This window comes from Tachysurus fulvidraco, chromosome 9 (assembly GCF_022655615.1).
Source record: "Tachysurus fulvidraco isolate hzauxx_2018 chromosome 9, HZAU_PFXX_2.0, whole genome shotgun sequence".
NCBI lineage: Eukaryota > Metazoa > Chordata > Actinopteri > Siluriformes > Bagridae > Tachysurus > Tachysurus fulvidraco.
Window position 1 is genome coordinate 8862234 of NC_062526.1, and position 26512 is coordinate 8888745.

Sequence of the window (26512 nt, forward strand, 5' to 3'; positions counted from 1 at the left end):
ACACAAACACACACGATCCGTTTCACACTCTTCAGATTTCTCACGCTGTTATTCTGTCTAGCTCGGTGGAGATCCTCAAGGATGGACGAACGTTTACGGTGTCCTAAAAGGGACAAATCTTTTCTGTTACCACCGACAAGAAGACATGGAGGCCAACGTGGAGCCCTTATTAACAATCAGCATTAACAAAGTGAGATGTTCTTTCTTGTAAATCCATCATGCTTTTTTTTTTTTATAAACACATTCAGTCAAAAGACTCTTCCCCTCAGTGAATTTGAAGGGGCATTTACCGTTATAATTTTGCCATCTAGCATATTTCAAATATTGTTTCTACCGTGGTTGAGCAGTTTGCCTTAAACTGTACTTATTACAAATTTTTTGCACTAACAACAGAGGGCTTACAGAGACTGATTATTATGACTCATTATGTTTTATGCTATCGGCATTGAAAGCAGCGAGCGGTCTCTGTGATCAAAAGTCTTCATACGCATGACGCAACAGCTGACAGCCACATGGTACAAAAACGACTGTGATTACAGCATTTAGGCCACATAGCTCCGTCTGGCATAAATTACACATCACATGAATAAGATATTATACGGTATAACAGAGTGACTCTTGGTCTCTCAAAGCCATACAACATAAGAAATAAAGCCAGAGAGGTGGCTTGGAAATCTCAGCAAGTTGCACATCTTGTGAGTGCAGTAATCTGTCTCGGACAAGAAACTGCCTGTCTGCATGGCTAATGAAGCTCTGCTCCCCCCTACTGGTGGAGATGGTGGAACATGAATACAAAGTAACAGTTAGCTTAGTTAGCTTTGCATGAATTCATATCAGTGTGTCATTGTAGTTAAGCTTCCCGATGTCTGTCTACCCTTTTATGTACTCAGAGTATTGAGGGCTAACGTCATACCTCTTACCGTTGTCCCAAAATGGAGCATCTCTAAAACAGATTTCTATTTACTTTTTGTATAGAGTTAATGTTAAAACAGGGTTACTTTTTTATGGGAAAGGTATTGAATTACAGCTATAGAATTAAACGTGTGTGTGTGTGTGTGTGTGTGTGTGTGTGTGTGCGTGCACGCACCACAGGAGACGAGAATTCGAGCAGCCGAAAGAGACCCCCATAGCAAAGCTCAGAGTATCTGCATCAGTAACCAGTATGGAGGAGAGGAGGTCACACACACACTGGTGACGGACTGTCGAGAGGACACACAGCGCTGGATGGAGGCCTTCTGGCAGCAGTTCTTTGACATGAGTGAGTAGCACACACAACATTGCACATTAAAAAAATGTGTACGGGGAAGATTAGAAGGCTAAAGATTTTCCACAAGGGGGAGCTGTTGGCTTTTTGTTTGTACAATATATAGTCCAGCTGTGTAATGGGGCTCACTGGAAAGAGGATAAAACTGAAAAAAAAAATAACACATTAACCTTCAGTGGTAACCACAGATGAGCAGTATTCCCATGGGGGTGCAAATAAGCAAATTCTTTTCATTCACATTGCCATGGTTAAATGCTGTTTAGAATTTATTTATAAAACTATGATCAGGTTGGATTGTTATTATGATTGCTATTATATTTCAGTGCCCACCGCAAACCGTTATAAATTGATATGTAAGCAATTTCCATTGTTGTACTGAACAGCTGTGTCTCCCTGCAGGCCAGTGGAAGCAGTGCTGTGACGAGCTGATGAAGATTGACCTGCCCTCACCACGCAGACCTGCTCTGGTTACAGCCAAACAGGGATCTCTCTACCATGAAATGGGTATGTCAGGGAAAAAGAGAGAATTTATGAGAGAATTCTCATAAATTGAGAAATAAAAGAGAATTCAGTTATGACAGAAATTAGTATTTCATAAAGCCTCTTTTCTCAGCAGTGTAGATGAAGTCGATGGAGAAATAATGCACCTGTTTTCACACCTTTTTAGATCCTTAAACTTCCTACGCTTAGTCGTACATAAAATGATTTCTTTTCTATTTCTGGAACTGACTTTGTGTCTCTGTTTCTCTGTCTTTCCCTTTCTCTTCCACTTTTGAACTCGCTTTGGTTCTGCCCATTTTCTGTTTTTATCTTGCATCGGTTCCTCAAACTTCCATTTTCTTTTTCCTTTTTTTCTTATACACTGAAATACTCAATACATTATTAAAATTTCTTTTACACATAATATTCTAAAACCTTCACATCTATTTTGTTTAATCATATTTCTACACATGCACATTCCCCTTGTTTTGCTCCTTTTGCTGGTTTTTCCCTGCCCTTAGCTCCCCCCCTTTCTGCCCCTCCTTCCTGTGAGGGCCTGCTGCTGCAGGATAACGCTGTCTCTGCTGAGATCCGTGCACTGCTCTCCTCCTATTACAGCGACAGGTGAAGTAACCAGGATGGTTGTTTCAGACATTTAACCAGCTTCCCTGCTTCTGCTGATCCATTCTATATGGTGGCTTGGCTTGGCTTGGTTATGTAAAGACCATCAGAATGTTTGTGTACTCATACTTGTGGAAGGATCCTGATAACGGTATTACGGGGATTAAATGAACGCACAAGTGAACTACTGAATGGTGGTTTATGATATTGGAATTGGTTCTGAAGGTAAAGTGGCTTGACATATATTAGAGACACACTGGAAGCCAGGCTTTATGAGTTATTTGATGAATTACAATTTTTTTTTAGATATCTTTTTTTTAATACGCAGTTGAGGAAGCATCCTATAACAAGCCCATGAAAGCTTCTGTCTGCCTTTGTTCTGTTGTGGTAACTGTGCTCCTTGTTTGTGTCTGACAGTTATTGACACATCTGATGACATCAGTGCTGTTACCGACATTCTGACGAGGCGCATTGAGCAGTTTGAATTTCAGACCCCACCTCACTGGATGTCCTTATTTAAGGAAGAGCCTCCAGGCAGCCCTCAAAACCCCCGGCAACACTCACCACACCACTCCCCCAGTCCCCGCTGTCACCGCTCTCGTGCTCTACTCTCCTCTGATGCCAGCCTTGCCTCAGACAGCTCCAGCCCCTGCAGTTCAAGTCCCTGCTCACCCCACTACCTCGCCTCCAACCGTTTCCGCCCTCGTACACTTTCCTTGGATGCCAAGCTGTCCACACTGCGAGGAAGAAACTACGGGGGCCTCCACTGTTCGTGCCAACCTCCACCATCCAGCCAGTTCCATCAGCAGGCTGCACCTCTTTCCTGCTCCAGCTCCACTTCCAGTAACAGCTCAAGTGAAGGGAGCAACAGCCCAGAATCAGATCTCGCCTTTTCGCGACCTTCTGGGGCACGCCGAAGCCTGAGGAACCTCAGAGCAAAGCTAGACCCCAGAAACTGGCTACAGAGTCACGTTTAGTTTCCACCTCACAAAAACGACCTGCTTCTAAAAGAAAGGATCACAACCATTCTGTTCTTAAATGTAACCCCTGCATTGTCCATGAGAAAGCTGTCCAGTGTGTCCTCAGTGTGGCTCTCACTTCAGGGATGGTGATGGACAATGACTGACTAGTTAATGGGAGATTTCCTGTGAATGGATTCAGCACCGTGTTGTTGAATAGTTATTCATATTTATACATGGTTCACTGTCAGGATATGCAGTTTATGTAATAGAAAAATCCCATGATTCTTAGTCAAACTAGAGTACAGTATTTCTAACTGAAAAGGCATGACCAAGAATCAGTCCGTGACTCCAGTCTCTTTCAAACTGGACTAACAATCTAACAGTCAGTTGCAGCAGTTGAGTATAAATCCAGTCATAATATAGTGCATACTCAGCAGCCACTACATTGACATTTACAAGCTACTGAAAATTTGCTATACTGAAAATAAGCTATGAAAACCGTTTCAGAGCTCTAAATGTATAGCTACGTTTTTATATGTGCATAATAAAATCTGTTCAAAATGTTCATTTTCTATTATTTAATTATATGCACATTAAATTAGCACCAATGTTTTTAGTGTCTTTTGCCACAATTCTGTTTGTTTGCTAGCCAGTTAATGTGACAAGTGACAGAATGATCCAGCCAACAGCAGTGATGTGGTCCCAAGCTGATAATGATGAAGTTCTAGATGATTAACACATTGAGCTCAAATCTCAACATGTTCAAAGTGCAGCAAACTGTTTAAAGCCGACACTGGTGCTGTGCCTAATATCCAGGTTTACACCATGTCTGTGTAATTGCTGTGCTGAGAATTGTCCATCAGTGAGCAATGGTCCTCTGGTGGTCACTGAGAAGAGGAAAACTGACAAATGTTGAATATATATAAACCGTCACTAGTCAACTAATCCTACTAGTTATGATGCACCTTAAGAAATTCCTTGTGGTTGGGTTGGTGGTACCCTTAACTATATATTTTTAGAAAATATCTAAGGTACATGTTATGTACAAAGGGTATATGCTTGAGGGTATAATGTCAGCAACTTGTGATGGTTTAGTATATTATACTTTTTCCCCCTCAGTGTGTGCACCACATATCCAATGCGCCACATGACCAACATGTTTCACTTGGATGATAGTATGTTTCACATTATCTGCTTTAGTAATTAAGAATTAAAAATCAGGGTCGAGAGGTCTGTTACGAGAAGGCCACGTTGTAATGTAATGTAATCAGCTCTCATAATGTTACATGCTGATGTAATGATGGTGCTTCCCATTGCAGAAATAAAATGTATTAGGAGTTGTAACAGTACCCTGTTATGAAACGTACACGACTATGCAAATGTGTCCCAGTTTAAAGCGTTACCTGTTCCGCGTTTCATTTGCAGCATCAGTGCAGTTTGCTTCTCTTGTATATCACTGATCTGTGATTGTAGCACTTCTACAATAAGCTGTTGATGGGAAAGGTCATGACAAGGTGTGCTTTGTCATTTCTCTGAGGTCAAGATCCAGTCTACTCTGGACAACTCCTATATAATCAAGCTAATAACAGAACATAAATATGTGCATCTCAGGATTGTCATTTTCACCATGAGGTCTTTTGATCTAATCATGAGTGTGTGAATAACGCTGCAGTGTGTTAAATATGCAAACCAGGAATAGTGAGTGTATGGTGCAGTTGGTCTGTGTTCTGTTTCAACTGTTACTGTTTACTGAAAAATATATCAGTATGGTGGAAGTGAACTTATACACTGTATTACTGTACTGAAGTGAATTATTAACTAATAGCGCTTTTATTGCTAATTAAGAGCCACCAAGATTAAATTTTAATCTGTAAATTTCATTCAGGCTGTGTTTCCTGTTGTAAATTTTGTAAATTAACAGCTTTCTTTGTTGCCTTTGTTAAAACTGTATTTTACCGTATTCATTTTTGTTAGAGATACAACTGTTGAGTTATTTTATCAGAGTACAGGCTTAACCATTCTGGTAAATAACACTGGGTTTAACCTGGAGATGAGCATCGTGTCAGCAGGCTGTCTGCATGCGCATTGCCATTGGTGCGAAAACTAAGCATGTAGAAGAATAATAGAAATGAGAATTATTAAAAAAAAATCCAACTTGAAATAAGCCTAAACCATGTGTCTTATTTTTGTATTACACCGATTTCTCGTGTTAAGCACAAGCTTGTGATCTATTAGTAGATGATGTACTAGTATGATGATATATTGTGAGAAGGTCTGTTATACTGCCAAAAAAAGAAAGAAAAATTTAAATACAAGGTATAGATCTTTAATTAGCTGATGAAAAAACTGAAAGAGACAAAGGAAGCTATCAGGTGGTCAACACGTATATAGAGCAGTATCTGATACAAAAAAAAATAAAGATTTGAATATGCGTCATGGTGCTAGATTTCATGCTTGAGGAGTTAGTGGATAGATTTATCAGTTATAATACAAACTTTTGGTTGTATGTGTGGTAGTACATTGATAAACCTGTATTTAATTTGTGTTTATTAAAACGTTTCACTCAGCACAAATACAGTAATAAACCATACCGCCTCGGTCAGATGTTGGTTAGTAAAAATATATCCTCACCTCAGCATTACTGTGAACTAACAGAGTGAAGCACAATTTGGGTTTACATTAGGCTTGTGCGATATAGCGACTGATCGTATCATGATAGTTTACATTCATTCTAGTTATGTTATCATACATCAACAGACCTGCCACCATTTGCAGATTTTGCATAGGAAATCCAACGTTAAAATCAGGTTCCTTAGTACAACTTCTCACTCAAACCCATACACCAAAATAGTCTTTTTTTCTAGCCGATAAACTGGAAGATAAGCCAATTGACATAAATCTGGAAGGATTTGTGAATTTACTATGAACACACTGATATTAACCATCATTGCTTAGAAGCTACACCCCCTTTTCCCCTTCTTCCTATCTCATGTGCCATCACTTGTCAAGGTAAGTAGAGAATATCTTGAGTTTGTTAATATTAAAATAAAATCTATTACTGTGTTTGACTTAACTATCGTTAGACAAATAGATATTCTCTATCAAACTGCACAATTACCCCAAAATCTGGGATCAAGCGTTTTTGCGATTGCCACTGCGAGCAAGCAGTTCCTGACTGCACAACTGATATCATGTTCCTTTTTTTTCCTCCGTTCATTGAATTTTTACCTTTTTTTTTTTTCAAATGGTAAATCACAAGCAGGGAAAAATCGATATTGCAAAAGCCTAATGTAAATATATGAAAAAATTTATCAAAATTTGCTCAGCAGCACTGCAGAAACTTTATAAGTAATACAGGGTTCATCCCGATAACAAACAAAAAAATGATACATGCTCTAAATGCAGTTGTAATGAAGGCTTATAGTTTCTATATCTAACATTAGAATTACAAAGCCATAAATCGGTCAATACCATAATGACTGATTTCTGTGTTAGAAACATAACTAAGAGAATCAAACATACTGCTGAGCCAAATCATAGGTAATAAAAATAAACAAAAACAATATCCTGTAGAAGATGGTGAAGAAACACTTCAAGAAATCTGTCTCACTTTGCCATACACAAGACTGTTGCCCAAGCATTGATCTCAGATCATTTTGTTGTCTCTTTGTCCCATTGGTCTTTTAGTACCTTCACTGTGGCACAGCCAGAAAACTTGGAGCCTGTTTTTAGCTCCCTCTGGTGGATACCCCAAAGATTTTGTTCCCTGAGTGCTGGTACTGAACCTAAAAGACAAATAACTGTCTCTGAAAAATAATTGGTCCTTAGATGGTCTCCACATAGTTGGAAGGGAAGAGACCATGACGGCCATCTTTGCTGAAACCCCTCCACCAGGCTTTGTCCACTGTTTCCACATCCATGATGATGTCGCCAGGCTCAAAAGAAATCTCGGTTTCATCCTCTGGAAAGCATAATGTGTTCAGAGATCAAAATGAGACATGTATTGCATAAAGGATTGTTTGGATTTCAATGGAAATGAAAGGACCTCTGACCTGCTTGGTAGTCATAGAGCGCTCGCACGCGTAGAAGCGGCCTGTCTGCTGAGGACTGTTGGAAACAAACATTGATTATAATACATTTGAATCAAAATTTATGGTGTTTATGCATTTAAATAGTGTTTTTGTCAAGAACTTACTAAGTGGGTCAAAGTCAGACTGTAAGTCCTACCTCTCCGTTCTCTGCCTCTTCACTTTGGGCATCTTCTTCCTCAGAATCCTCACGATTGACTATGTAAGTATACTTCTCTGGTGTGCTATGGTCGGACGAATCATCACATTCCTTGGCTAGATTACGGATACGTAAAGCACATGTTCATGTTCTATTTAACAGTTTGTCAAATTAATAAGCCATTACCTCATAATCTTTATTCTGTTTTGTGAAAACAACATGAAATCCCATTACCTGTACCATTCTGAGGACATACACCATTTTGGTCTGGTCTTCCTTCCTCAATCACAAGGTTTTTAGTCTCCTCCACACACACTTCTGTGTATAAAGAGATGATTGAAGACTCAAGTCAAAAACCATGCTGAGGAATATACTGATGTCAGAATTGTATTACACCCTTGTTAAAATATTGTAGCATTACGCACTTTTCAGCATATCATTGAACTCCTGTTACTATACTATCTGCAGTATCAGAAAATAATTCTACTATATATCATAATATCACTATACTCCCTTCAGAATATGATACTTCCATCAAAATATCATTTATACTCCCACTAATACAACCATCAAAATATCACTATATTTATACCTAAATAAGAAAATCTTGTCAGAATGCTCTTGTCACAAATGTATTATCTGTGAATAAAATGTACATTCCCATCAGAATATCACTATACTTGACAGATTATTATTATAATCCCATAAGAATATCATTCTACACCTGTAGGCATATCACTGTAACCCTGGGAGAATATCATTACACTTGCCTGTTTCATATCCAATATTAACCCCTGTCTCTTTCACCAGGGTTTCTTCATTACAGGCTAATGTTTCAGACTCTGGTAGTTCCACGCTTGAACCAAACTCTGATGATTTTTCAGCTTCCTCCTGCTCTGGTTCTTCCTCCTCTATAGGTTCATCCACCTCAATTAGAGCAGAAACAGCAATATGTTCTGACCGTGGCAGGAAGGCCTGCTCTGCTTCAGCTAAATCGTGAGAGCTGATCGATGTTTCTGTGAGTGGAAGACAGGCGGTGCATGGTTCAGATGGTAATTTTGCCTCTGGTAATGGGCCGACTATGATTTCTAAGTCTTCCTCTATTCCATCCGGCATGTAGGTGTCAATGAGGAGCTCTGAGATGGATTCTTTGAAGATAATAAACAGATTAAATGCTAGTATTTTATACTTCATACACCATAAGCTACAGTTTAAACTGGATAGCCACAATGCTAATTACCAAATCCATTCAGTTTGTAATGTTTTTTTATCCTTTATACTCTCTAGTGGTCTCTAGTAAAAATGTTTGAGCAAATTATTATTTTGCATTCTTGTCTAATTTAATACAACAATCAGACAGCTTTTTTTCTTCTGGTGCAGTACTTTCTTGATGTTTGCCATAAGCTAAGCAGGTAACATTCACTTTCCCTGATTTGGATTTAGAAACAAATAGGATTTGGTCATTCAATTACACTCAAATTAGATGTGAGGGCTAAGAAACTGTGGACTGAAATGTTTTATACAGAGCTTACCCTTTACTGGAACTGGTTTGTCAGGCAGGGGTGCAGATGGAGCATCTGGGATAGTTGCAGATTTCTGCTCATTATCATCTACACTAGATGATTTACTTTTGGTCACACTTGAAGATTCAGTGACGGTAGTGATCTGGGCAGCAGGAAAGTCAGGAAGGGAGGACTGAGGTGGAGGAGCTTTAGACTCTGGCAGGCTGGGCAGAAAGGAGATGGTTGGGGCAGAACACTCAACTGGAGATGTGGGAGGAGTCCTCAAAGGTGCGTGAGGGCTTTGGGGAGATTTTATTGGACGGAAGCTGGGGCTAGTCGGAGACATGCAGCGATTGAAGGGACTAGTTGGTGTGCGAGAGAAAGGGGAGGTGACGGAGGGGCTGATTGGGGAAGTGGGACCACTACTGGCACTGGCTTTCTCAAAGATGAAGGCGGTGTCTGTCAAACTGCGCTGGTAACGACGGAATGGCGGCTTGCCTGCATATAGAACAACAGGAAAAATGGATTGTCTAACACTTCACTTAATGGCAGACTGATTTGAAAGGTTGCTTGTATAACACTTACCTGAGCGTGGCGATACAGGGCTGGTGGAGCTTTGTGACAGTTGCCTGAAAAACTCCCGTGGGTTCATGGAGCGCTGGGAAACGAGGGCCGCTGCCTCCTAGTGGTCATCGTTAACAACAGAGTCAGATGCTGTGAAGTTTTTCCTTTACAAATATGATAAACAAACCAGTAAAACACTCACAGCTGCTTTCTCTATGGACTCGCTGCGTCTGAGTCGAGCCCTCATCTCCTCTTCATGTTCTCTCTGCTGCACCTCCTGTCCATCATTCAGGTTCATCTCGTAAACATGATAACTCTCTAGTAGTGAAACCAATCATTTTCTTGATTACTCACCCAACGAGTTTTCTCCTGTCTTCTAGCTTCTTCTTGACGTTTGGCATCCAGTCTCCTAGAGAAACAAAAATACAGAATATCCTTTTTTGTCACCTTCCATGTCCACTCCATGTCCACTTTTAGCTGCTCTCACATGCTGATATACAATCTATAGAACAAATTTTTCATGGTTTCGTTCCTTTACAGTGATTTATTTGAGTTTCAATGCAGTAACCAGATTATTACAGTTTTGTAGCATTGAAACCTTTATTACATTTATCAACTATTGTTAGCACAGCAAGAAGAGTGATGCAATTAAGCAAATGATTTAAAACTGAAGTGGGCGTGGCATAAAGTGGAAATGGGTGTGGTGTAAACAGAAATGGATGTTTTTTAAAAATAAAAAAAAAATCAATATGAACCCGGGCACTATGCTCTGAAACATATTTAGATTACATAAATAAAAATAGGTAAAGATTGAACATGTGGTTTATGTTTTTATTCCAATAAATAAATAAATAAATAAATAAATAAATAAATCCAATAATCACTCCAATAAAAGCTCTATATTATTAGAAGTTATTTCATATTTTATCCCACCTCCAGAACCTGAAATGAATTTTGTTGATATCATTTTGATTTTTTTTTCATTATTTGCCAATTTTGATAAATGTGATAATCAAGTAACACTGGTTAAACCTAACACACGAAATTGTCCTGATGATAAAAATAATACTCAAAAATAAATAGTGTATCAATACCCTTGGTAGTCCCTGTGGAATTGCTTATTACCTTTGCTCCTCAATCGTTTGCAGTTTTTCATTCATCTTTCTGTCTCTCTCCTCTGCCTCCTTCTTTTCTTGCAGAACTCTTTCTCTCTCTCGGCGTCTCCTGTCCTCCACAGCCCTCTTCTTCTCCTCCTCCTTCCTCTCCTCTTCCTCACGCTGAGACACAGGAGGCAGGTGAAGGAGTGTTATTATAGATTACCTGACTTTCCTGCCTTCCTCGAAACGTGTTGCTGTACTTATTCTGAATTTATTCAAACAACCCATGTGTTCGATTGTGTTTCAGACAGCAGAGATATTAGTGTACTACCAAGTTTAAAATTCTGCACCTCTGCACGTGCCCAGAAGGATTCTCTGTTAATCCATCTCATCTCCATGGCAGCGTTCGTCTTCCTGTAGTTTGTTCCCTGTAAACAGTAAAGCGCAAATCAGGTGTATATCTTATTCATTTCAATGGCGCATTTTTAGCAAGTTTTTAAAGATTCGAGTATCATCAAGCATAGTCTGTTACCACTGTTTCTTCTTTCTCTGTCGATTTGGAGCTTCTTCTAAATCTCTCCATGGGTGGACGAACTTTTGCCAGAATTTCTGCAATCTTTTCCTCAGTCAACTCATCTTTATTAGAGGCATTGATAAACAAATGGGCTTCCTATGAGATGGAAAGTAAAAAATAGGCTCACTTAAATTAAATGTTTTAGAGGAGTAAACTATGTGAGGAATAAAACACTACTGGTCATGCTGTTGTAGCTGAACTACTCAACCCATTATCTACAATTTTTCCAGTATCAGAACATCATGATTTGGATGTTTTATTCCTTATACCACAAACAATCACCAAATATTACAATATAAAATGTTTTCACCTCTTACTTTTTTTTTCTTGAATACACGTTGGGAAGTCGTAGCCTAATAGTTAGAGAGTTTGACTCCTAACCCTAAGGTTGTGGGTTCGAGTGTGTGTGTTCACGATGTGTGTGTGTGTGTGTGTGTGTGTGTTCACTGCTGTGTGTGTGCACTTTGGATGGGTTAAATGCAGAGAATGAATTTTGAGTATGGGTCACCATACTTAGCCTTATGTCATGTCACTTTCACTTTCAATGATTATTCAAAAAACTGCAGCCTGTTATACTACAGAGAGACTGTCAGAAAGCACTGACACACACCTTCTCCTTCCATAAAGAATAACTTGACCCTTTATTCCACATAAAGGTGTTCTGATGCACCGCCTGAATAAAAATCTGACATTTCTAATCAGTATAAACAAATAACTTTGCAAGTCTGATATAAGATTAGTCAGGATACTGTTGGATTTCAGCATGAGATGTTTTTACCTCTGTTTGGACCTTTACACAGAATTTTTGCGGTTGAAGAATGCAAGTGACATTCATTGCTGAATATGACAAATTCCATTATATTTCGTAAATAAAACGTCATATCTCTACTGATAATCCAGTTTATCTTTCCAATACCAAACATAACTTCAACTCCAACATCACATACAAAGAAACAACAAAATAAAGAAGAAATTGTGCTCAGATCATGTTCACCTGTGTGTTTACTTTCACTAGTTTGGTGAGATTAGGAAGAAAGCACACTCCAAAGATCACTACATTCACCCATCTTTGCCAAAGAGCACAAAATCTTTATTTGCTTTCCACAAACTTTTCATATACTAACATTAGAACCAGTGTATTTGCATTAGCTTTGCTGGGCTGGGCTCAAGTCTTACAGGACAGATTAGATACAGAAAGCTCACCTGCACACACCTTTGTTCACTACAAGACCTGCTGAGACCTGTCCAGTAGCATTAGTTAGAAACATTCTCTCTCTCTCTCTCTCTCTCTCTCTCTCTCTCTCTCTCTCTCTCTCTCAGTATATATTATACACTGTGTAGCTGACTCATATTAAGTGAGAGGCTAAGTAACTTCCTGTTGCCTTAAGCTTAAATTTAATTCTGAAAAAAGTGTTAAAAAAATAATAAAATTCAATCAAACTATTTACAACACAATACAATAATACTATTAAAGTATTAGTGCTGTGATATATAATGAGGTCAAAACAAAAGTATAAGGTATAAGAATAAGGTGAGCTTCAGGGAGATAAGGCCCAGTTTCACTTCTTTATATCATTCAGCCCTATGACCATTGGTGGTGCTATTGTTCTTGGTTTCAAAAATATTCACTATAATCCACCTTGAACACATTCGTTACCACAAAATAATCTCTAGAAAATGGCAACAATAAAATATTTTTTGCCTTTTTTTTTTTCTTTTTTAACTTTCAACTTTACCAAAGCCAGCTCTACCAGCTACCAACTGGGGATGACTGAACACACACCTCACCAACTGGGGATGACTGAACACACACCTCACCAACTGGGGATGACTGAACACACACCTCACCAACTGGGGATGACTGAACACACACCTCACCAACTGGGGATGACTGAACACACACCTCACCAACTGGGGATGACTGAACACACACCTCACCAACTGGGGATGACTGAACACACACTTCACCAACTGGGGATGACTGAACACACCTCACCAACTGGGGATGACTGAACACACACCTCACCAACTGGGGATGACTGAACACACACCACACCAACTGGGGATGACTGAACACACACCTCACCAACTGGGGATGACTGAACACACACCACACCAACTGGGGATGACTGAACACACACCTCACCAACTGGGAATGACTGAACACACACCTCACCAACTGGGGATGACTGAACACACACCTCACCAACTGGGGATGACTGAACACACACCTCACCAACTGGGGATGACTGAACACACACCTCACCAACTGGGGATGACTGAACACACACTTCACCAACTGGGGATGACTGAACACACACCTCACCAACTGGGGATGACTGAACACACACCTCACCAACTGGGGATGACTGAACACACACTTCACCAACTGGGGATGACTGAACACACACCTCACCAACTGGGGATGACTGAACACACACCTCACCAACTGGGGATGACTGAACACACACTTCACCAACTGGGGATGACTGAACACACACCACACCAACTGGGGATGACTGAACACACACCTCACCAACTGGGGATGACTGAACACACACTTCACCAACTGGGGATGACTGAACACACACTTCACCAACTGGGGATGACTGAACACACACCTCACCCATTTTCACATACGTGAGCTCACAGATCCTCATGATTGGCTATTGTCTCTCATTCATATTCATTACATTAATATCAGTCATGCTATATTTTCTCATATTTTGTCTCCTTTTACAGATTCCCACTTTACTGTATAGCAAATTGCATTTTTTCCCCTTATTATTCTATTTTCTATTTTATTATTCTTATTATATTTTACTATTAGATTCTATTTGAATTTTTATTTTGAATTTGACTGACAGGGGATGTCCCTCCCACCAGGAGCGCTCTACAAACATCTTATGCTTCTTTGACTCCCAGATATTGATGACTGTTGCATCATCATGATTCCTTTATCTGGCGATCACAAACTGCTCCTACAACCTTTTTTCTGTCTATTTACTTCTGCGCTACTCCAACAGATCTCTTCCAGGAAGTGGAGTAATAAAAATACAACTGCAACAAAAAAAAAGACCAAACCTAAGTGTAATCAGCACATCACACAGAACCATGCGTTTGTGTGTGCTGAGAACTGGATGTGTTTACAGAAAATGAGGTATGAAACAAGATCGTTTTAACTGAGTGACCACACTGGTGCAGAAAAGATCCCATCACACTTCACGCAAACATACTTCAGATCTTCTGTAGACCGTCACCCTAAATTCAGAAGCTCTTCAGGCATAGAGAGGAGGAGGAAGAGGAGGAGGAGCATGTCTGTGTTCTGGTTGAAATCTCATCTGTTTGTGGACAGTGACAAATGGTGAAAGTTATTAAAGACTAGAAATCTGTGTCTGATCCAGTGCCAAAACTTTGCTTCTCAAGTTAAAAACACGAAGCCATTTGCACTGTATATTTAATACAAACATGAAACAAATCAAGTTTAAATCAAACACTGCTACTATTTTTGGACTCCTCTATAGTTCTAAACTATAGCTTGCAGAATGCTGTATTCACTATATGCCAATGTAGACTTAATGGCAACTTTTTTATTTATGAAACTACTAAAGCTGATAAATAACAAAAGCTTGAAGCTTGTACGAGTCAGTTACTATTACATGAATTAGACTGTGCAACCCTGTACTTGGGTTTATTCAAGCAGTATTAGTAAATGTTTTAATAAAGATATTCACAAACACACCCCTCCACACACACATCTATAAGTCCACATAAAGCTCTGCAGATGGAATAATGACTTAGAAAACAGGGGCACGAAAAAGGGGGCATGAAAAAGAAAGGTCTGTGGGTGTGCCTCAGAGTCTTACATCACCGTCAGTGCTGGCTGTGGTTCAAGGTCTGCAAATACCCCAGTTTCAGAAGGGATTAGTGCACTGCACAGCGCTAGCAAGCACAGGCTGCTTCTTCCACACCCAGTTCTTTCTTCATTTCTACAAACCTCGTACCCTTCCCACATTGAAAGCACCAAAGGAGAGCACAGACAAGTCGAGACTGCTTCATCAGCCTCTCTAATCCAGTGTAATACTTGACTCGAACATATGAAGTAATAGTCTTCCCTTCGCTCCCTCCCTTTCTTTCTTCTATCTTATTCATCCCTCTTACAAAACAGGAGGACGGCAGATGACTGTTATTACTTGCCTAGATAATAGGTTTTAGCTTGTTGACGTACAGCAACGCCCCCAAGGTGCAGCTCGACATAATAACAATGTCTGTGTCAGCACTTCTAATGTAACAACTTTCCCTAGGGTAACATGCGGAGAAGTCATTTTTATACTATAATATAAAAAAATTAATTAATTAAAAAAAAACAAGGTATGCTACCTTCATCCCAAACAATAACCGTGTAGTTTTACTTGTCTACACCTGGGCTTCCCAAACCATTTAATAACACGGGCCACACCTTAGGAGCAGAATGGCTTTACAGTGTGTTTTACAGTACACCGTGTTTCACTCTCGTTCGCTCAAGAATGTGAGAAGAATTCAGCACACATATGGGACTAGATTTCAACGCATGTAGCCTTCCACTTTAACCAAGTTAAAACAAATCTATTTATTTTACACATCTACTTGTCATAGTCTGAATTTGCATACATACAGACATAAAAATTTCTTTTGAAATGAAACCTGAGCCATTTTGAAATATGCGTCAGGTACATATCTGATAGGTAGCCATGCGACATGAGAACGTTCAGAGTGAAATTCATAGAAACTGAGTTGTGTGTTGAAAGAATTTTCCAAGTAGTCGATAAGCATATGTACTGTATACAGTAGATGCGGGACAAGAGTGTTTTTTTAAAGACAGATATGGATCACTTACAGCTACAAATGTCAACCTTCAAGACGGATCTGTCGGATCTGAGCATTAAAATCAGAATTGTGCGATGAAACTTGTAATGAGAAGACAGGAAGGAACTCTTGGATCTACTCTTGTATATCTCTATAGATCAGGGGTAGAACATGAGAATTCTCTACTCAGCTTAGCTGTTCATACAACAGATGAAAAAGCACAGTTATGAAAACATATCATACACACTCCGCTTCTGCAGCAACTATATTGTTTGTTAACCGTAATTACTGCTAGTTCATGCTAATGCACAATTCACATTATAAATGCTAAGTCACCTTGGGATGCTTACATGATTTCTTGAGTGTGAATTCACACGCTGCTTGGCCTGGCTCACTGAATCATCTGCTAGCAGACGTTTATTGAAAATGAATAGCAGACGAGTGATTAGTAACTCTGGTGAGTTGAAATCCATTAACGCTGGAGAGTATTGTATAAGATTACAACTTGAATCGGCTTAAATCACCGCAAAGTTGAATGAAAATCGACCTGTCAGATATTTTGAATCAGTAGAAATAAATGAATTATTTTATTGCTGCAAGTCTGATATAATATGATTCATGGCAGTGTTGGATTTCAGTTGGTATGAGACGTTTTTCACACTGTTGGGATAACCTTACACAGAATTTTAATGGTTGAATATAACCATCAAATTTTAGTTTTTAATGAAAAAAAATTGTGCAAAAACACAACAAAAGAGATGCAAACTCCATTTCTGGCTTCTGGTAAAAAAAGTTCCAGAATCTTACAATATGATAAAGCCTTAACAATGTAGAGACTTTACCTTGACACAGTTAATACGTGTTGTGTATTGCTTAAAACACAGGATTTATGAAGCCTTCATCAGATTCTGTTAGCTTTTTGTAATGTTAATTAACACAAATGCAAACTCTTTGGTCTGAACTATTGTACAATTGGAGAAAACTCAGACCCAGCCAGTTAGTGCTGGTGGATGGAAAGAATTTGAGTTACATGCAATTTGTTCCCAGAAAATTACACAAGGTCATTAGAAAATCTCAAACATCTATTAATCAATTTAATCAACTAACAGGAAAGCTGGGAAATTTCAACTCAGCTAATGTTTTGGTAGCTATTTGACCAAGCTGGAGTGAATACTTTCAGACTTTTTCTAAGACAAAAAGAGATTCCAGTTAATATTTGATTGCATAAATGTTGTATGCTTCTGTCTCAAGTCAACAGTCCTCCTTGGCAAAAGAACTCTGGATATTTATGCAGAGAGTTACCCATGATCACATGGAAGATGATGGTGATTTGGTGTTATATGACCTGTCTAACACACACATTATGTATGTTATATAGCGTATGCATATGACAATGAGATGCAGCTTGATGGTTAGAAATCTCCAGTATTCGCAATGCAGAAAAACATTTGAGCAAAACCCAACCATTTCCAGTAATTGGTGTAATTACCTGCCAATTATTTCTTCCAGCACAGACTCACTGCACTGTGAAGCAAAACAAAAAAAATCCAATAAAAAGTAGACAATACAGAGAAGTAGCTTGAGGGGATTGAGACACCACCAAAATGCCTCACGTTAAACCTGTTATTGATACTATGTGGCTGAAGCCAAGATGGGGAATCTGGTTTGAATTGTGGGCTCATGTGACTGAAAATGGAACATGTGCTTCTGTTTGCAAATGGAGATTGGAGGATTTAAAATGAGTCAGAATACATTACAAAATTGGGGTATGTGGTAACCTAGTGGTTTAGGTGTTGGATACCTACTGAAGGTTACGAATTTGAATCCCATAACCACCAAGATGCCACTGCTGGCTCCCTGAGCAAGGCCCTTAACTATCAGTTGTACAACAAAAGTCATTACTGCATGTTAAATCTCTTGCAAACAATTTTCTTCATATGTGTAAATGGTAAAAGGCACTAGAAGCTACTAGCTACAATGCATCTACTTGCATGAATCCCTGGCATCCAGTGTATCCCTTTTGTCTTTGGGTTCCAGCAGACTCCATCCAGATCTGCCAAGAACAATAAAAGCTCCAGCAAGCGCAGTAATCTGCTATTAATTCCAGTTACCATTCCAAACAACGGAGCCATCTATGACCTCACCCTCAAAACTTGCCTTATAATGAAGGCAGTCAGGGGTGCCACCGTGACAGCAGAAAGCAGGAAGAGGGCTTAAGAGAGTTGACTGATATCCAGGAGAGAGAAGAATGTCTCACATTTCCACACAGGTACATTTGGAGAAGAGACTTGAGACATGAGATTTAGACTAGACCTGAGCAGCTCTCACAGTTGATGTACTTTTATTCTGTACTGACGTGCTTCCTGGTTACTTAATATGTCGTTTTTGTGTCATTATTCACAGGAAAAACAAGGGCTGATCCTCTATCCACAGCAGACCAACAGAGCACAGAAAGCAACAAGTGATCATTCCTTTTCTATGAGACACCAAACCTTGATTTCAGCACCAAAAGCAATATAATTCAATTGTTATTTTCTCACTTCTATTCAAACTATGTATGACACAGCAAATCAACAGATCAAAACAATTGTCTTAAAGAAATCCTCAGACCAAGCCACATGTGGCCTGACAAATCCTATGTTTCTACCTGTAATTAGTTTCCATTTATTCTTTAACACAAAACATTGCAAGAAAAGTGTACAACCGTGGTTGATACTGGTCCCGTCATATACAAGTCCCTCCAATTTCCTCAATTATTTCTCAGATTTTCTACAGATTTTGGCCACTACTCATATAGTGGTAGAACTGGTAGAACTTTAAGTAATTTTCTGGGAAAAAAAAAACACACACACACACACAAAATAACCCCACAAAGTGAAACAGTCACAAAAAGCGACTAATAAACATTAAATCTCAAATCTATCATGAAATGTGTATTGAGACATTTGGATTAAAATGAATAAATTTAGAATAAATGCTTCAAATAAACTGTTAGTACAGTAAACTTGCTTTTGCAATTCTGTTAGTGAAGCCAATATGAAGCAAATAATGTAAATCAAAGCAGCAATTCGCAACAACAACCACCAACAAGAAAAAAACAAGGCTAACTGACTCTTGGTATGTGAACATAATGCATTTTGTCTCCAGAAATTGTGACAAGCTCAGAGCATCCAGTTCGAAACTCAAAGAACATGTACAACGGTCAAGACCCAAAGTCCACTCTGAACTTCTAAAATAATAAGTACATAACAAATATGTGTCTTCAGCCCCCTACATAAACAAGACCTTCCCTAAGAAGGGCAGTCATGAAAGGTCCCACTGCATATATTTCACTACATGTCAGAAGATCCAAAGTAAAAATGGGGAACAGAAGACATTCTTCGGATGCCTCTCAAGCTGACCGGGTGATGCCTTTTAAAGGCAATAAGTATAAAAGTAACCTTGTGTGCATTCAATAAACTCATAAAACTCTTCTCTGTGATTATGGAAATGTTAGGCAAACATGGTTAAGCCAGGAAGGCCACGGAGACCATGGACGTTCTCACGACATCAGACACGGCTTGTCTGACTCGGCTCTGTAACAAGGAATTCGCTCGACACCTCCAATACGCAGGGGTCGACGATGGGGTGACCGAGATAACCTTTTTTCAGTGCTATTCTTTTCTTTCATTCTCTCTTCCTCCATTCCATCCTATAATTCTGCTCCTTCTTCCTGTCCACCATGTGTGAGAGTTTATTTGTTGGTGTGGTGCTCAATAGAGCTGGAGAATAATAGGGAAGCGAAAGAAGGAAGGGAGCAAGTGAGCTGTGCCTGTCACCAGCCATTGAACAGGCACTCTGTACATACAGACGGAGGAAGGAAACAAACTATAAATAGGAAACATTGGCTAACAATAGAAAGTGTTTTTTTAGGCTTGTGAGATTGCGGTTAATGTGCCATCGTTGTGCTTTCGTCTGCAGTTAGTCTAAATAATGATACTGATAGTTTTATCTGTTCTTCAAGGAGGAAAACACATTTACATTTCCAGCATTTAGCAGACACCCTTAACCAGAGCGATGTACAATTTATCTCATTTATCCCCTTTCTCAGGGGACCAGCAGTGGCAGCTTGGTGGACATGGGAATCAAACTCACAACCTTCCGATTGATAGTCCAGTGCCTTAACAACTAGGCTAACACATCAGCAAGATATGTCAGTATATTATAAGATTATGAGACACAACAGACTTCATTTCTAAGTCTAAGTCTAAAGAAGCAGGCACCACGTTTTCTGACAGACATAAAAATCTTCTCACTTGACAACTAGACAGGATCTATTACTGATTCAGAATCCTATTGATACTATGTTCCCAAAGCTAACCTGCGGTATTGTACCCATCAGAACATGATTATTAACAGCTGAAAGTTTTGAACAAACCTAATAACAAGCCAGTTTGCTTGTTGTATTTCTAAAAGATCTTAATTTCTTTCCCATGCTTCTCAAGCCAAATATTACACAAAAATCACAGTTGCTCAAGTTTGTACAGCAAGCTTATCAGACCCGGACAAGCCCGTGCAATCCGACTGTTCGTTTTTATCACATTCACAAAGCCAATTTCAAACGAATACAACTCGCTCACGCGCTCAAACACAGAGGAAGCAGACGTGCTGCGACAAACATATGAATAGAGGATGTCACTGGGCAATCATCAATCTCACCTGAAGATCAACACACTTAGCGTGATGAATAGACATTTCATTTCATTGGAAGAGAGTACAATGACTTCATTATCATTTCACACCTCTTACCTCCCTCTTTCTCTTGTTTTTATCAACAGTGATCTCTCCAGATTAGACCTGGGCTCATACAGGCTGTGTGTGTGTGTGTGTGTGTGTGTGTGTGTGTGTGTGTGTGTGTGTGTGTGTGTGTGTGTGTGTGTGTGTGTGTGTGTGTGTGTGTTTGTATGTGTGTGTGTGTCTGTGTGTGTGTCTGTTTGTGTGTGTGTGTTTGTGTATGTGCTTGCTTGTGTGTGTGTTTGTGTTGTGTGTGTTCGTTTGCGTGTGTCTGTGTTGTGTGTGTGTACACATGTCTTCTAGCTGACTCCTATCATGTCTGGCTTTTGTATTCAGAGCTGCAGCGTGAAGACTGTAATTATTCGTTTAAAGAGATAAAAGAAAGGGAAAATAGAGTATACAGAGGATGACAGAACATTCCAGAAGGACACACACACACACACACACACACACACACACACACACACACACACACACACACACACACACACACACACACAGGATATATAAAAACAAACAAAGGAACGTTGCCCCCTTACTCATGCAAATCCAAAATGCTTACAAATGCAGATGGGAACTGAGCTGATTATTGGGATTCTATAATGAATTTCATGTATTGGTATTTTAATACCAAGGGCACATTCTGTTGCTGTTTTAAGAAGCACAAAACTAAATTATAAGTGTCATGTTTTGTCTGTGTTTATGGCAACAACAGGGCATAAAGTATTATTCTTAGCAGTGTACAGCAACACAACTTCCTTCACTAAAACCAGGGCTTAAATCATTCCGGAGCTGAGGAAATCCAAACATTTATTTAGAACATACAGTTGAATATCACCGAGCGCATCCAGCTATCAGTCTGCGGTTGATTAGAACATGCCCTCAGATGTCTCCTTGCAGTAAAAAATCTCTTTGGGAAACATTTCTATAGATATTATAAGAACTTTTTTTTTTAACCATCATGTCTGTTCAAAATTATGTCCCATTAGTCAATGTTGTCACTTTGGAATAAAAAATACAGTTGTGACAATTACTTTAAAATATCTAATACAGACTAATCATTCATATAACAGGTGTGTGTGTGTGTGTGTGTGTGTGTGTGTGTGTGTGTGTGTGTGTGTGTGTGTGTGTGTGTGTGTGTGTGTGTGTGTGTGTGTGTGTGTGTGTGTGTGTGTGGTGGAATGATACAAGAATTTCATGTTTGCAATAATACTATGGAAAAATTGCTTAGACAAATGTAACTAGGCAACTATATCTTTTTGATCATACACTTTTTCCTATTAAAGTCAAGATGTGAATATACGCAGCTAAATAAATGTAACTTTAACTGTAATTTTTGGTAAATTTAACTTTATTTAAAAATGGATTTTCAGTGGAATAGTGATAGCTGATATGTACTATACATATATAATTAGCTAGTTGGCTACCATAAGATTTTAGACTACTACATATTAGTGACAGTATAAATAAACAGCCAAAGCAAGGCAGCTTCATAACCACAATGTATCTGTACGTTTTGCAAATTACTGAAGTTTGTTTGGAATCTGACCTGCAACCAAACCACTTTCATGCTAATACGTAGCAGTGGATGTACAGTAGTGTCTGTGCTCAGGTTTGTTTCTCATGTCTATATCATAATATCATCATAAGGAAAAAATCATACGGCATTTACAGCTATATTACACAGAAGTATGTGGACCCATTGTCATCACACCCATTTGTGGACCTTCCAAAAAAGTATATAACTGTGTGGAATGTTTTTATTTGCTGTTGCATTCGGCTTTACTGGAATTTAAAGGCTCAAGCATAATCCAGCCTGACAATACCACTGTGCATAAAGTGACATCTATAAAAGGCATGTTTTGACAAGTTTGAAAAATGTAAGTGTCCTGTGTTTTGACTTCAACCAGACTGAACAACTTTAATATAAACTGGAATGCTGACTGCACCCCAGGCCTCCTCACCCAACATCAGCATCTGACCTCACTAATGCTCTTGTGGCTGATTGAGCAAATCCTCATAACTGGATGTAAATTACTGCACCTTTTAAATCTACAGAGTTATTATTGCAGTTAATGGTAAAAAATGGAGACTACAAGAAGATGATAATAGAAGTCTATGGAGTTAGAACTCCTTGGCCCATGCTCAGTGGAGTACCAGGCTGCTAATGATATATTGGGCTAGTTTAAAAACACTATATGTGGCCAAAATGAATCAAAATAAATCTAAAATATTTCCACACAAAGGTAAAGTGTAAGTGCAGAGACTGGGTCTGTGATGCACAAAATCATTTCTATTGTAAGCTACTGTACTTTCCAAGCTGATGAAAATTGGAATTATGGATTGGATAGAAATGTTGAAATACTTATTTCCCACCCTTTTTCAATTGCCCATAAATTTGGGCTAATTCAAGTTTTTTTGTGTGGTTTGAGATGTAGTGGGGGTTTTGCTGAAATTTTGCTGAAACCTGCCAACGCTGGGTAATGATATCACCTTGAATACAGCTGAAACCCTCAAAATATGGTGCAAAGAGTAAATGCTGGTTGACTCTATGTTGACTCTCAATTGCCTATTACGGGTATAAAAGTAAAACTATTATTCTAAAAATTCAGTAGATACTAACCAATAGCACAAGCCAAGTGTGATAAACTCTCATTGTTGTCTATGCCATTATAAATGTCATCCTGCCCTAATCTAAAATCTGTGATCACCGGGCACTGCTGAAGATGGAAATGTATACCTGAAGTACAATACAAGTCTTCCTGAAGTAGTCAAAAATAGAAAGAGCCATGAAATGCATGTGATATTTTTTTTTCTTAAAGTTAATAATACTGTTACTAATAATAAAAGTAAAAGGAAAGATTACATCAGATGAAATGAATAATAATACTAAATTCCCAGCAAAATCAGCAATCAGCAATCAGCAACATGGCAAAAGGATGTTATTATATGATCCTCTTTCACACAATTTCACAAAAGCACTTCTTGAATTTAGACTTAAATTTCACATGACCCACATACAGTATCTACAGTGTGGTTAAACAATGGCACTGTGTTTCTTGTGTTATATTTCAGTATATTTGTGAAAGGACTAAAAAGTGCAATATATGCAATAGGATTTTATGATGAATCGCTGGGTAACAGTAGCACATCATTGTATACAGTATGTTATGTGAAAGAGAGAGAGAGAGAGAGAGAGAGAGAGAGAGAGAGAGAGAGAGAGAGAGAGAGAGAGAGAGAGAGAGAGAGAGAGATGCTAGCTCGCTCGCGAGCGAGCAGTCGCACATCCGAGCAGTCTAGATCAGAGTTAGCAAGAGATACGCGCGCGCGTCGTGCTCGTCGTGCGCGTCGATCTTTCTGCGCGCTCTCTTGCTGCTCATCTCTCATCTAGTTGCGCTCTCCCCTCCTCTACTCTCGCTCTCTCGCGCTACTCGCTCTCTCGTGCTCTCTCGCTCTCGCTCGTGCGCTCGCGCTCTCTTTCTCTCGTTCCGCTCTCTCCTCTCTCGCTCTCCGCTCTCTCTCTCTCTCGCGCTCTCGCGCTCTGCGCTTTCGCTGCGCGCTCTCCTTCCTCGCCGCTCGCGCGCTCTTTCGCGCGCGCGCGCGCGCTCCGCGCGCGCGCGCGCGCTCGCGCGCCCTCGCGTGCGCGCTCCCCTGCTGCGCGCGTGCGCGCGCTGCGCGCGCGCGTCTCGCGCGCGCTCGCGCGCGTGAATCAGATGCGAAGAATAATAGAAATGTAAATAGGATAAGAAGAAGTGCGAACATCCCTAGTGGTACTCTCTCTCGCTCATCTCTGCTCCTCACCTCCCTTCCAGCTGGTAATCCCCTTATTCCTTACAAGAGTTTTTTTGACTGCAGGTACATGACTTGCACATTCTGTCCTTCGAAACTCTTCCACATCTTCTCCAACCTGTGCAATGTGCAATGCAGTTAGATGTAGTTCTGAGTTAAATCTTTTCATAGCATGGAATAACAGAAACCATTTAAAGTCTGCAAGTACATTCACAACACTGATAAAGGATTATATTAATCTAGAGCAAGGACAGTTACTGAATTATATTTTCATTGTATTTATGTATTCTGCAGAACTGAATAAGCACATCATCAGATGTACTGATAAACTGAGAGTTCTGATTCACTGCATACGGTTATTAAACAGGAAACAACTTCTAGTTCCACTGAAACTACAGAATCTTCTAGATTAATCTAGACATGAATAGTACGCAAAAATACTCATGTAGCAAGATGTCTGAGATTAAATTGGAAGAGATAACAGGAGGACATGGCATGAAATTATCATGAAGAAAAAGGAAGATGTGTAGCTTTATCTCTTGTACTATAATCAGAATTTGTTTAAGTTAAGTAGAATAAGTGTTTATATGTGGGGTTATCTGACACACACTCAATGTTTTTAATTGTACTGTGAGCAGGTCACTAAAGCCACCACCCCTTCTTCTCTACATCGCCTGACTGGCTACAGATGCCACCTCTGACCTCGAACACAGCATTCCTGACCTGTTGTCCAGGCAACCAGTGTAGGGGAGGTTACTGAGAAGGATCCCAGCATGCTTTGCGAGCATGTGAGTGTATTTGAGCTCCTTCAGTTACAAACCGTCTGGGGTCAAAGCCCTTTTGTGAGAAAAAACCCATTGACATATCTCATCAACAGGACCCTCACATACATCCCTCCTTAAAAACAGCCTTTCCAAAGATCTTTCTGTATCAACCAATGTGAAGCCACATAAAGCTCACACCCCAATGAAGGACCAATGGAAGAAGAGAATCGAGATTTCACATCCAATGGGAATAAATAAACGTGATCTCAAAGTAGTGTGGTACAAATGCCAAGCTTTAATGCTTTACTGCAATCAGAAAAGTGGTGATGAACTGAGACCAAAATGTAAACTATCTGAAATCAGACTTCTCTGTTAATATCCATTCGACTTACCCAGCAGATAAGGATTATCCGTGGCTGTTCCACACCATGCAGTGCAATTCTGCACAGTCCGTACATCGGTTTGGCAATGTGAAACTTCTGGGCCAATTCTGTCAAGCCTCCATCTACAGAGAGATGATAATTTTGGGATAATAAAAGAGATTATAAATTATTCTGACAATTTTATCTCTATTTTAACTTAACTCTTTATTATTAAACAAATCTTATATCAAGATAATTTGCTTGCTATTAACCACAATTAGTCAGATTGCCATTTCAATCATTTAAACATACAGCAAAGCAATGTTTCTACACTGTAGAAATGTATGCTTTAAATGATCTCAAACAAAATATCAAATGCTGTCATAATATGTACCAGAGGCTCATGGGAAATGTTTACGCCTTATGGAAATTCTTTAGCATTTTCAATATTAATGAATATGAATATTCATATTAGCATATGAATATTAATGAACACATTTCTACTAATAAACAAATTATTTGGAACATAAGAAACTCATTAATTAATTAAATATTTTGTAAAAATGAAAAAACATGCATATTCACACTGTTGTGATCTTACTTCCAGAATCAAAGAGCTTCAGGTTGTTGGTGAATCCATCATACGCAAACAACGCCCTGAAAAAGAGAAAAAAACATTATAACTTTT

General features: G+C 39.2%; 2 protein-coding genes across 6 annotated transcripts in view; one reads left to right on the plus strand and one right to left on the minus strand.

Annotated features, from left to right (window-relative positions):
- The window catches only part of rtkna (rhotekin a), a 56850-nt gene extending 52174 nt beyond the window's left edge, over nt 1-4676 (plus strand). For 3 of the 4 annotated variants that reach the window (XM_027138557.2, XM_027138558.2, XM_027138560.2), the window contains exons 9-12: nt 62-190; nt 1093-1258; nt 1664-1768; nt 2783-4676. In XM_027138557.2, the coding sequence (XP_026994358.1) occupies nt 62-190; nt 1093-1258; nt 1664-1768; nt 2783-3342 (960 nt within the window). In that variant the 3' untranslated portion in view covers nt 3343-4676. Of the gene's footprint in view, nt 1-61; nt 191-1092; nt 1259-1663; nt 1769-2265; nt 2369-2782 lie in introns of all 4 variants that reach the window. The other variant, XM_027138561.2, reaches the window with a different exon arrangement.
- Nucleotides 4677-5637: 961 nt separating this feature from the next.
- The window catches only part of si:dkey-40c11.2 (drebrin-like protein B), a 38256-nt gene continuing 17381 nt past the window's right edge, over nt 5638-26512 (minus strand). The window contains exons 2-17 of one of the 2 annotated variants that reach the window (XM_047818029.1): nt 26426-26481; nt 25855-25967; nt 24752-24816; nt 20384-20391; nt 11250-11389; nt 11068-11145; nt 10746-10897; nt 9975-10029; nt 9823-9897; nt 9642-9738; nt 9087-9554; nt 8325-8570; nt 7789-7872; nt 7555-7670; nt 7380-7434; nt 5638-7288 (exon numbers count right to left, since the gene is read on the minus strand). In XM_047818029.1, the coding sequence (XP_047673985.1) occupies nt 7152-7288; nt 7380-7434; nt 7555-7670; nt 7789-7872; nt 8325-8570; nt 9087-9554; nt 9642-9738; nt 9823-9897; nt 9975-10029; nt 10746-10897; nt 11068-11145; nt 11250-11389; nt 20384-20391; nt 24752-24816; nt 25855-25967; nt 26426-26481 (1945 nt within the window). In that variant the 3' untranslated portion in view covers nt 5638-7151. Of the gene's footprint in view, nt 7289-7379; nt 7435-7554; nt 7671-7788; nt 7873-8324; nt 8703-9086; nt 9555-9641; nt 9739-9822; nt 9898-9974; nt 10030-10745; nt 10898-11067; nt 11146-11249; nt 11390-20383; nt 20392-24751; nt 24817-25854; nt 25968-26425; nt 26482-26512 lie in introns of both variants that reach the window. The other variant, XM_047818028.1, reaches the window with a different exon arrangement.